At 40.4% G+C, this 12,620-nt stretch overlaps 1 protein-coding gene across 1 annotated transcript in view; it reads left to right on the top strand.

The window, feature by feature from the left end:
• LOC109469033 (alpha-2,8-sialyltransferase 8B-like) overlaps positions 1 to 12,235 on the top strand; it is a 41,734-nt gene extending 29,499 nt beyond the window's left edge. The window contains exons 3-6 of the mRNA XM_019767425.1: positions 6,359 to 6,448; positions 7,518 to 8,078; positions 10,924 to 11,046; positions 11,650 to 12,235. Of these exons, the coding sequence (XP_019622984.1) occupies positions 6,359 to 6,448; positions 7,518 to 8,078; positions 10,924 to 11,046; positions 11,650 to 11,806 (931 nt within the window). The 3' untranslated portion in view covers positions 11,807 to 12,235. The remainder of the gene's footprint in view (positions 1 to 6,358; positions 6,449 to 7,517; positions 8,079 to 10,923; positions 11,047 to 11,649) is intronic.
• The last annotated feature ends 385 nt before the right edge of the window (positions 12,236 to 12,620 follow it).

Here is a 12,620-nt window from a genome sequence, read left to right on the forward strand (position 1 = left end):
TCAGCACCAGGGACAGGCCTGATTGTGTTTTGTGTACAGAAATCAGCACCAGGGACAGGTCTGATTGTGTTTGTGTGTACAGAAATCAGCACCAGGGACAGGCCTGATTGTGTTTGTCTGTACAGAAATCAGCACCAGGGACAGGCCTGATTGTGTGTTTGTGTGTACAGAAATCAACACCAGGGACAGGCCTGATTGTGTGTTTGTGTGTACAGAAATCAGTACCAGAGACAGGCCTGATTGTGTTTGTGTGTACAGAAATCAGCACCAGGGACAGGCCTGATTGTGTTTGTGTGTACAGAAATCAGCACCAAGGACAAGCATGATTGTGTGTACAGAAATCAGCACCAGGGACAGGTCTGATTGTGTTTGTGTGCACAGAAATCAGTATCAGGGACAGGTCTGATTGTGATTGTGTGTACAGAAATCAGCACCAGGGACAGGTCTGATTGTGTGTACAGAAATCAGCACCAGGGACAGGCCTGATTGTGTTTGTGTGTACAGAAATCAGCACCAGGGACAGGCCTGATTGTGTGTACAGAAATCAGCACCAGGGACAGGCCTGATTGTGTTTGTGTGTACAGAAATCAGCACCAAGGACAAGCATGATTGTGTGTACAGAAATCAGCACCAGGGACAGGTCTGATTGTGTTTGTGTGCACAGAAATCAGTATCAGGGACAGGTCTGATTGTGATTGTGTGTACAGAAATCAGCACCAGGGACAGGTCTGATTGTGTGTACAGAAATCAGTATCAGGGACAGGTCTGATTGTGATTGTGTGTACAGAAATCAGCACCAGGGACAGGAATGATTGTGTGTACAGAAATCAGCACCAGGGACAGGTCTGATTGTGTTTGTGTGTACAGAAATCAGTACCAGGGACAGGTCTGATTGTGTTTGTGTGTACAGAAATCAGTACCGGAGACAGATATGATTTTGTGTACAGAAATCTGCACCAGGGACAACATGATTACAACTTTGGCCTTTCCCTTACATGACATTCCATACTTTGGCTGCATCAAAAACAGATAGAAAACCTGTCATAATAAAAATGAAACATCATACAATCACCTCAGAGGGGGAATTTATCTTCCTATTGGAATCGTTGCAAACAAAATCACGTCATGGCCAAATTCCAATATATGTGCCTTCTAGGGGGTTTTATTAGAAACTGTAATCAGATTTTACCAAAAGACTGAGAGGTAGAACCTTCTATTCCTTTGTGATTTGGAAATTAAGTCTATAGGGAGCAGGTAAATATGATTTTTGTCCTTGATAACACATTTAGCAGTGGTAGAAAATTGCATTTTATATACTGTATGTACATATTATACATGTATGGATCATAATTACATGTAAAACATTTCAAAAGATACATTGGCTAAGGAGTATTACTGCCATTGGAATTTTTATATAAGTATTAGACCACACCAATTTAATTTCTAGGTTAACGGATTCGCCGCTTCATTTTTTTCTGATTTGCAAATAAAAATAAAAATCCAGAACCAACTGCAAAATGCTCATATTTTGCCCTGAACAGTTGAAAACAGACCTTTTCATCCTAGTCGTTACAGTTATTCCACCTTTCAATGCAATGGTATCATTAAAAGTTCAAAATTCATTGTTTAAATTTTGAAGCAGCCTGGTGTGTTGACTTCATGGCTCCTATCGGACCATTTTGGGCCATAATACAATGCCTAGGCCTGTTTTTATTTTTTATTTTTTCGCCCGCCCGCTCCATTATTTTTCTAGAAAAATCCGTTAACCAAGAAATTAAATTGGTGTGGCCTTAGATCAGAAAGAACTGTGTGTATTTCAAGTCCTGCATTGCAACAACATTAGAATTTCACAACAGTAAAATGTCAATGCACAATGCATTGCAGCATATACTTACTCCAACCTTACATTAAACAGTTCTGTCAAATCCTAATATGTAGTGGTCTTAAAAGCATCCAGTGCAGTTTTTAGGGCTTGGGAACCTGATTTTTCAAAGCCAATATTCTAGTCATTTATCTACATAATGAGTTGAAACCACACTGTCTCAAAGTACATTGACCTTCGTGGAGCAAAAATTCCCAAAATTCTGACGGAAAATGGTTACTGGAAGGGCCCCGGGCTGATTTTTAGGGTACCACCCAGAAAATAAAGGACTCATCTTGGGGCTTGTTTCTGCAGTTTTAAATGCCCAAAGTATGAAATGCTGATTTAAATGTGCTAATGTGAAGCAGTATGTGTCAACATCACAAAGATTGCCTTATTTGAAATGTTTCCAGTTTTACTGCCCTGAAATTGCATCAGATGCCTTTAAAAGATGCAATCCAAAACAGAACAGAGTCTCATTAAACAGCCTGAAGTGTCGCAGCTCCGTGGAGTAAATGGCGTTGACACATTATTAATCAGGGGCTTCAATATTCTCAGACATATGGCTTAGAGTGTTGGCCTGGTATTCATCATATTCTAGCACTAAAGGTTATGTGATCATTATGAAATACCCTGTTGAATTGAATCATAAGAATTGATATTTCATTTTTACTGGTATGATTGTATTACTGTGTTTATAATTCCAGTCAACACTCTGGCTTATTTCCAGTACCATGGTTAGGCCTAGAAAAAATTGTGTTTCCCGACTGACCCTAGAAAAACTGCCGACCCTAGCCCTTTTTTGTGTGTACACCTTGCAAGGGACATAAATTTTTTGAGCTGATCGACTTTTTCTAGCTTCAGGATCTGACACCTGAGTGATTGAATATGTTGAAAATTGAAAGCTGTCCCCATGCAAGTTTCGCTTTCGTCTTTGTTAAATTGTATTGTTTCAATAAGTTGGATCACTACAGATCACCAAAATCTAAAAAAAAAAGAGAATTTTTAAGAAAAAAAAGAAAATCCCTACCTACTGACCCAAGTTTTTTCAGGACTCTAACATGAAACACAACTTTTTTTTTTCCTCGGCCTCACACAGTACTCAATCTTGGTGACCCTGACCCTCCTACCTCCCAAGGCATTCTCCTTAAACTCTATCTTCACATTGATCTTTTAAATTCAGTTTTAAATCCCAGAACCAACATATCCCAAAAGTCCCCAGGCATGGATATCTTCCACCTTCAATTGGCCTTATCATTGTAGTAAACAGAGCGTGGGAGAGGTTTATATAGATTTGCAAACATTTACACATTCAGAAGAGCTGTGTTCCCAGCTAAATGTTAAAAGGAGGCCAATAGGTCAGCACAGGAAAAGCCTTTAGTACATTGGTGAAGAGAATCTAAATGGAGATCTTTTTGACGGTTCCCTTAACCTGGTTTTGCATCACTCAGGGCACAGATGGACGGGTTTGATGGCAATCTCACGATCAGTCAGTGGTTTGTTTTGTTTTCTCAGGCCCTGAGAGCTTTTACCTGAGAAAACTTATTAGTTTGTCATTGCTGAGGGATGCCATGTTGAACCCTGACTTAGAGTTGAGAGTCTAGCTGATTCTTTTGCCACTTAAGCCGCATGTCATCTGTGCACACATCAATTTTTTGTCTATTCCCAAAGCAAAAAAGGTTTCGACAACACCATTTCTATAGGGACTCGAATAATGACAGTGGTTGAAAGGAAAACAAGAAGATGCATAAAGAAAGAAGGCAGGGCACAATTTACCACTTTCTTGCACCACCAAGTCTTCCAAAATTCAAAAAGAGCATGATTGTGAAGAACAAAACTAAAGAACTCATTGGTAAACCAGATGCTCTGTGTAACTCAGTGCAGAGTTTTTGTTCAGCCATACAGAAATGTCCAAGAAGCAAAGAAACAAACGGAGGAGGGAGTGGGAGATATCCCACATTTGCTGGCAAATGCTGGTCCATCAATATCACAAAGTGGCTCAGATGAAAACAGAATGCCTTGCAGGTGTTTTCACAGCACATTTAACGCTGGCCTTTCGCAAAACTGCCTCACAAGCGATTGTGTGTCATAACACATTTCTGCTACCATTTGCTAAAGTGCCTGTCTGCATGTGCATGGCATTTGCATGACACAAAATGGCTTTCTAGGCACTTATGCCAAAAGTGTGGTAGCTGCACTCTCACGTGGCCCATTTGTATTCAGGGCTTGAAATTCTTCTAGTAGGTAAATTTTAAAAAATACCTGCACCAAGCAAATTTTAACTGCAAAACTCGAAATTAAGAAACTATGAAAACTGACCAAAAACCATTGATATTGCCATTTTTTCTTTTCTACTTCATATAAAATGTAATAGATACCATATTATATATTGAACTAAATTTCAAGTAAGTAATACAAACAGGGTTCTAGCCAGCTCGAAATCTTTTTCCGTCAGCCCAGATTCATAATCGGACCTGGGGAAAGTGCACAATTTAAGGGGGACAATTTTTTGGATTTTCAAGGCTTTAAAAATGCAATTTCCCACATTTTGAGAGCCAAATCATGGGTTGAGAGTGGTGACAGTCCATTTTGGAGATTTTTGACCATATATCGGATATAATCCTACCATTTTTGTACTCTGTAGGCAACTTGAGATTACAAATCAAGGCTTTAAAAATGCAATTTTCCACATTTTGAGAGGCAAATCATGTGTTGAGAGTGGTGACAGTCCATTTTGAAGACTTTTGACCATGCATCCTACCATTTTTGTACTCTGTAGGCGACTTGAGATTACAAATCGATAAGTTGCAAGTTCAATGGCCCGATGGCCTCCAGGCCAGTGGAAGCACCTATCAGACCAGTGCACACCGATGCATGCTTGCCTGGTCACGCCATTGCCATTTTTTCCATGCATACCGGCACATGTAGTTATTGGTCTTCTAGACAGCTAGACAGAATATATATTTATGTCAAAGCTGGGCTGCGATAACGTTCAATACAGGTGTTCAGGCCCGTGTGACAAATACCCATATTACAAAGCCATCCAAAATTTGCATAGAATAATTCAAACATGTTTCCCGTGTGCCACTTTTGAAAGTTTGAATACCAGATTCTGACATTGAAATTTATCAACTGGATTTTTTTTTGAGACAACAAGCTGATTTAAAGGCATCCAATGCAATTTCAGGGCGGCAAAACTGGAAACATTCTGAATAACGAATAAGGCAATCTGTATTTGTATTGACAAATACTGTCCCACATTAACACATTTGAATCAGTATTTCATGCCTTAGGCTGCAGAAACAAGAACCAAGATTAGTCCTTTATTTTCTAGGTGGTACCCTAAAATCCAATCCAAGTTCATCCAGTAACTATTTCTCGTCAGAATTTGGTGCATTTTTCCTCCATGAATTCCAATAGATATTGGGACAGTGTTGTTTCAACTTGTATGTAGATAAGTGACTAGAATATGACAGAAAAATCTGGTTTCTAAGCCCTAAAAACTGCACTGTATGCCTTTAAGGGTTGCTTAGTTGCTAATTGACTTCATTGTTGGTTGGGAAAACAGTAGCCATGGCAAAGGGTTGCCATAGAAACATGACAAAGGGTTGCCATGGAAACATGACAAAGGGTTGCCATGGAAACATGACAAAGGGTTGCCATGGTAACAGCACAAACTGTTTAGCATTGCTATGGCAGCTGTTGTGTCTCTCAGGATCCCAGACCTCACAACAGATCACAATCAGCTTATTGACAAAAGGTCACCCTTCTGAAGTGTCCTGCTGTTGAGGCCCTTTTTGATACTCAAAATATACCAGGAATTTTCAACAATCTTTGGTTAGGCCACACCAATTTAATTTGTTGGTTCTCGGATTTGCCTTTTTATTTGTTCCTGATTTGCAAAAAAAAAAAAGATTCTGGTTCTGAATCAACTAAAAATGGTCATATTTTGCCCCCTAATTTTTCCATCTAGTGCTGAACACTATCCACACACAGGTGAACATGCCTGTCCTTGGTGCTGAACACTATCCACACACAGGTGAACATGCCTGTCCTTGGTGCTGAACACTATCCATACACAGGTGAACATGCCTGTCCTTGGTGCTGAACACCATCCACACACAGGTGAACATGCCTGTCCTTGGTGCTAAACACCATCCACACACAGGTGGGCATGCCTGTCCTTGGTGCTGAACACTATCCACACACAGGTGAACATGCCTGTCCTTGGTGCTGAACACTTTCCACACTTAGGTGAACATGCCTTTCCTTGGTTTTGAACACTATCCATACACAGGTGAACATGCCTGTCCTAGGTGCTGAACACCATCAACACACAGGTGGAACATGCCTGTCCTTGGTGCTGAACACCATCCAAACACAGGTGAGCATGCCTGTCCTTGGTGCTGAACACCATTAACACACAGATGAACATACCTGTTCCTGGTACTGAACACTCTCCACAAACCTAAAATAAACTGTAATTCTTTATTGCAGATTACAGAGCGGAGCAGTGAAGAAGAACTGTAGTGCTCTGACTGACACCAGGAACTGGACAAGAAACGAGACTGTCATCAAAGACATCCAGTAAGGGACAAGTTTCCATGGCAAACTCTATACATTTTCAGGGTTGCAGTTACCTCTTGAATGCACATGCATGTGCAAGTAAAATTGAAAGAGTACAATTGTAACTTTTACTTGTACTTGCTCTTGTGCAAGTAGCTTTTCCAACTACTATAATTATGGAAAGGTAGAAAAAAATTGTAATTGCAAGTAGGTTATCTAAACCACTTGTTGTGCATGTAATTTTTTTTTGGTGCAAGTAAATTTTTTTTCATTTACACCAATGCACCAATTTTGACCCAAAAATATGAATCTAGCCTTGAATTTTGCTGACATTGTACCATATCTTATGTTGAGCACCAGAAATGAATTTGGAGCTCCGACTTGTCTTTCAGTGAGCCATTTACAGCTCACTGATGGATGGCAGACAGGGTATCGTGTCTGAAATGTACGACTCAGTTAGTAAAGACCGTATTCAGTAGTCTGATGTACCGTGCCCTTATTGCTAAAAGCTGATGCCTTTCCCTGTGAATCTGTCATGATTAGTGCGAAGATCGGCTAGAATAACTGTCATTATGACTGGGATTTCATTCAGCCTGACAGTTAGATCCATGGCAATATCACAACACATTGGCAGCCTTCCAGTTACTGGCTCCAAATCTATGTGCCCGGCAGTGGAACAGATCTGTCTTATACAGGGCGGCATCAACTTGATTTCATGGATGATACTAGTTTTCAACCCAGCGTTCGTCATTCCATCATTTGTCGGAATTTTGCCGCTCATGACGGAAAAAATGTTGCCCAATCCGTCATTTTTGATGGACAAAAATCGTTGTATAAAGATATATCATTAAATAAATCTAAGCTAAGTCTACCAATAAAATTTGTCTTTCAAATGCAGAAAATAGCATTTCAGATGGTCAAGATTTCAAAATTTACCTGGGGAAGCATGAAGATTGTCATGCTTTGGCTGTGAACATGATGTTACGTCAAACAAAATTGAGATAACGAAAAAAAATTCAGGCTGGCTAGAACACAGAATATTACTATCTGGAGTCCTTGAAATTCTAACTTGGATATGTTGAATTTGCAGGGAAAAAGTGAAGCAGTTCTTCGACCCCACGGGGAACATGTCCCTGCTGCAGTCTCAGGTCAAGCCTGGTGATCGCATCTGGTTCCTAAAGAGCCACTTCTTCTGGCAGCCGTCCGTGACGGTCTCCCAAACCTTCCACAACATGCTGCCGTCCAGACCCCCGCTGGAGAACAAACACTTCCGCAAGTGTGCGGTTGTGGGGAACTCAGGAATCCTCTCCAACTCTGGCTGCGGCCGCGAAATCGACACTCATGACTATGTGTTCCGCTGCAATCTCCCCGAGCTCGAAGGCCACGAGAGAGACGTCGGCGCCAAGTCAAACTTCACGACAATGAATCCGTCCGTGTTGTACACGTATTACAAAGAGTTTGCGGAGCCAAAGCTGAAGGAGCGCTTTATCCAGAGACTGCGCCGTTTGGGACGGGGGATCTTGTTTATACCTGCTTTTGTTGCAAAGTCGGAAAAATACCACGTGCAGTGGACGAACGACATAATCGTAAAACACAATATCAGCGTACGCACGGCGTACCCAAGTCCAGACATGGAGAAGTGGATAAGAAGGTAGGAAAATTCCATTTCACACTTGGCTACCTTCACTTACAAATCACACACACTTGCACCTAATAGCATGCTTGGGTGATAACCTGCAGCTTTTTACTCCCTTTCCCTGACCAAAATGTGCTGATTTCCAATCTTTTTACCTCAAGCATATAGCCATTTCTTCTCTAAAATATGGTGTATTGTTACACAGCTTCAAGTTTAGTTTCATAATCATACTATAACGTTGACAACAGCATGAAATTCTGACTCAAAAACTGACCTATTCCCACGCCTTTGCTGGTAGAAATAATCAAGTATCTATCTTATCAGAATAAAATGTTTGGGAGAGACATAGACATCCGTCTAGAGGAAATTGCTGTCAGCTTGGATTAGGCTGAAGATTAAGGCATGTCTGGACCTTTATGGACCTTAGAAGTTGGCAGTACACCAACTTTGCAAACTCTGCTTACTGAAGAACCTTCAACAAGAAGGTTATCTTTTCAGGGCTGTGTGTCTATCTGTGTGAGTGTCTATCCAGAAATAGTATAACTCAAGATGCCGTGGATGGAATTGTAATTATGATATTAATTTTGATATGTGGATAATGGTCTTGATAGCACGTCGGCAGAACATACTGAGCCTGCGCAAAACCCCGTATTTTCGCGTTTTTCGTTGGGTTTTTGGTAAACGTTGCATCAGAATTTTGCCTGTTGCAGAGGATATTCTTTTCAACACAACATTTGGAAACTACTGTCGAAATGCTAACCTTATATGAGCAAATACAACCTTATATGAGACATTCTGCCGCAATGCCATGTACAATACATTACGGGTTTCGCGCAGGTGCAGTACGTTCTGCCGACGTGCTGGTCTTGATGACCTTTAAAATTATTCAAGTTTGGGCCCCCTAGTGGTGTGTACTGGTACTTCAGCAGAACTTCCAGTTGTCTAATGTATTAAGTAGTAAAACTGAAGGGCTACCTCACAAAATAATTGAGATTTTGACTCTTGAATCTTACAAAATCCATCACCTAGCAAGTATAGCAAAAGTTAACACCATGGCCAGAATGTAGCTCCTAAGCAAGTGTCACACTCAAATTACATTCACGGAAATTCCATTAATATTTCCCATTAATACAATCTTAATAGACTTTTCGCCTGTCACTAAGCCAGGAAAACAGGTGCAGACTTCGAGCGACAGGAAACATAAAAAGGTAGATTAACAGCCAGGAGTTATACCCAGTGTCAGCTGCAGTATTAGGAAGCACTATGAAGTGCGTGGCAGTCAGAATCAGTGCTGATTAAGGTTTTAGTGTTGGAGACGTTTTATGATTACGTCTGCTTGCCGAGCTGAGACGTGGTCTTTACCCCGGCCTGTACTTAAGCCGGGGTATTAATGAAGATGCACAAGACACGAAAGTGAAATGAAGTGAAGAGTCAGGTCTCCACACAAAGAAGTAATCAAGGAACTATTCATTCGGTATTTTGACATTTTGACCTTGAACAACTATGCTCAGGCCTAGTAAAAAAATGTTTTGTTTCCTGTTTCCCAACCAACTCTACAAAAAACTGCCGACCCTAGACTTTTTTTTGGGTGGACCCCTGCAAGGGACATAAATTTTTCAAGCTGATAGACCTTTTCTAGCTCCATGATCTGACATGATCTGATGAAACATTATACTATAACAGTTTTCCAACATTGACATTGAAAATATGTGTCCTCATGTAACTTCTAATTTTTGTAACTGTATGGTATAAGTTGGATCACTAGAGATCGCCAAAGTCTAAGAAAAAAAGAAAAAGATCACTATCTAGACTAGAGAGCACCGAAGTCTGAAAAAAAGAGAAAGAAAAAAAAAGATAATCCTACCTACTGACCCTAATTTTTCCAGGACTGAAACAGGAAACACAGCATTTTTTTCTAGGCCTCAGAGAAATCAGGAACTATATAGAAGGAGAAAGATATGAGCTGTCAAGGCTTAAAGCAGATAATGGGATTGGATTGTGGTTTTTCACTGAGGTTTTAGGGGGATTTTTCCGATCGATGGTTGGACGGAGTGAGGTTGACCCTTTACTTGTCTGGCATTTGTAGTGCATAGACCATAGAGTCAATGTTAAAGAACATCCAAAATCAATCTGTTTCGGGCTATAAATCCATCTTTGACGTCCTCAACATTATAAAACATGTCTGCGTCAGTGTCTAACCCAATGTTCTGGTTTGATATTACCAGTAAATCGGTATTCAAAGTATAAAAGTTTGGCCTGAATCAAGTTCTGCATGTAGCCAACTGTCTTCTTAGTGGTAACTTGTTGTTTCAGTATGAGATTTTGATCGAGTATTTTTACAGTTTTCTGATTTTCAAGAGTGCTACACTGTCAAAATTGTCATCATTCAAATGTAATTGAGAAGTCTTAGTATAGTAGTCTAATAGCATATTCTTACTGTGACTTAGTAGTGCTTTAAAGCTATCTAATGACAATGCCCCTACTGTACTTGGTGACAGCGAGTTCCACTCTGCGATAGTTCTAGGAAAGAATGAATTCTTGAACACCCCAATCCTTGGTTGATAACTCTGATATTTGAAGGCATCGCTATTTCTTGTTCTCTTCTGGGCTGGTATTATGTACTTAGTAGTTGTTACGTCCACCAGTTTATTAGTCATTTTGTACATCATGCATAGTCTGGACATTTTTCTTCTGTCTTCCAGTGATACCCACTATATAATAGGTTTCTTTTCATTTCTGTGACACTAGCACCTCTTTTGTAGTTGTACAGGTACAGGTATGACTATTAGGTAACTGGTATTATGTAATAAGAAAATTACTGTACGTATTAGTATAGGGTAATGAGATTGCTGTTTTCCAGGTACTGGAAGTCTACAGAATACAGGGTTGCCCGCCCCTCCTCGGGAATGTGGATGTACACCTTTGCTGCCAGTCTATGTGACGAGGTGCATCTCTATGGCATGTACCCTTTTGATATCGACAGGTGAGCAAATATATCTGTTTATGTTTCCCTTCCATATATTTGTGAATGTTGAAAATTGTATTTTCCTTTCAGCCACACCAATTAAAAATGTACATGTAATGCTGAATTAGAATACATGAAAACAGAGTCTAAGGGGACAGTCTGTATCTTCAGCTACACACAGTACGAATCAGGGAGTGAAATGTACAGTCAAAAACGACCACTCGGGATATAAGATAGATAGGACGGAGAACAAAAAACGGTGACAGCAAATGGTGGCATTGGACATGTGATAGCTTTGGGGAGTCCCTTAATGCTTACGTCTATGGGGAAAAATTGAGACCAAGAAGTGGTCAGAATGGCCAGATGACCAGCTTACAGAAGACACCTGGACAAGTTTGACTGTACCAGGATTTAAATGCCCGTTGTTTTCATATGGTGTCCTTTTGCTCAGATTTTACCACATGCTTATGAAAGAGAAGCAACGAAATCAGATTGAAGTTACATCCCAAATACTGCAAAAAGCAACATCTTCTGATATTAGGGCTACATGACATTGTATAATGTATACAGGATAATATGTTGAATGGCGTACTTCAAAATGTTTCCCTTCATGTATTACAGGTATGGTCGCAATATTAAGTACCACTATTACGATCCGCGGCCCTTCGCGACTATGTACGGCGGTCACGACATGCCGATCGAGTTCCAAGTCTTCAAGAGTCTGCACGAGAAGGGCGCGCTACGCCTCCAGACGGACAAGTGCCAAGCAGCGCGATAACACGCAGTCCTCCGCCACTGCGGTATCAATACGCAATCTCCAAGCAGATATAGGGTGTGGCTCAAAGTTTTACAATTTTCTAGGTTTTCTAGATCTTTCTTGTGGTCCCTTTTGGGAAGATGAAGAAACAAAAATTTGTCTCACTAGAAAACCTCAAAAATATTTGTAAACACTGAGCCAGACCTTAACATCTGCTTGGAGATTCACAATACGTAGTTTGAGGTGTGGTACCATCGGAATTAGTGTGCTTGCACCTATCAGTGAAAACCTCAGGGGGAATCATTCTGACATGATATACAGGTGTCAAGCCAGTCCCCCCAGTTCATTTGCATGAGCCTACCCCCACATTATTGACATTGAATTGACCAGTCAGGGCTTGAAATACCTGCCTATTATTTGCAAGGATACAGCTTTGTTATTGCCAGTAAGACATTTGGAAAATTTGCAACATATTGCAGATACCAGGTATTTTGAGCCCTGTGAGTGTGCAAAAGTATAACTGGCTAAATGTGGGTATGGCTAGTAGCATGTACATTGTACCTTAATTGGTTTGCCATATACATGACAATTATATCTAATTTTTGGAACATTTCTGACTATGGTGTGTGCCAAATATACCACAAAAACAGTCCGCTCAAGTCAAAACTTTTTGTAGTGACTTGAATTCAAGTCAGTGGTCACTATAGACAGGATTCTTAATTCTTGGGTCGATGAAAAAAATAATTGCCAGTTGGCCCTTTTAATATTATAAGCAGAGGTGGTTGCTAGTACAGTTCTGACTGTATGCACCAAGTGTACCACAAATAGTACTACA

This window comes from Branchiostoma belcheri, unplaced genomic scaffold, assembly GCF_001625305.1.
Source record: "Branchiostoma belcheri isolate BF01 breed outbred unplaced genomic scaffold, Haploidv18h27 scaffold2, whole genome shotgun sequence".
Lineage (NCBI taxonomy): Eukaryota > Metazoa > Chordata > Leptocardii > Amphioxiformes > Branchiostomatidae > Branchiostoma > Branchiostoma belcheri.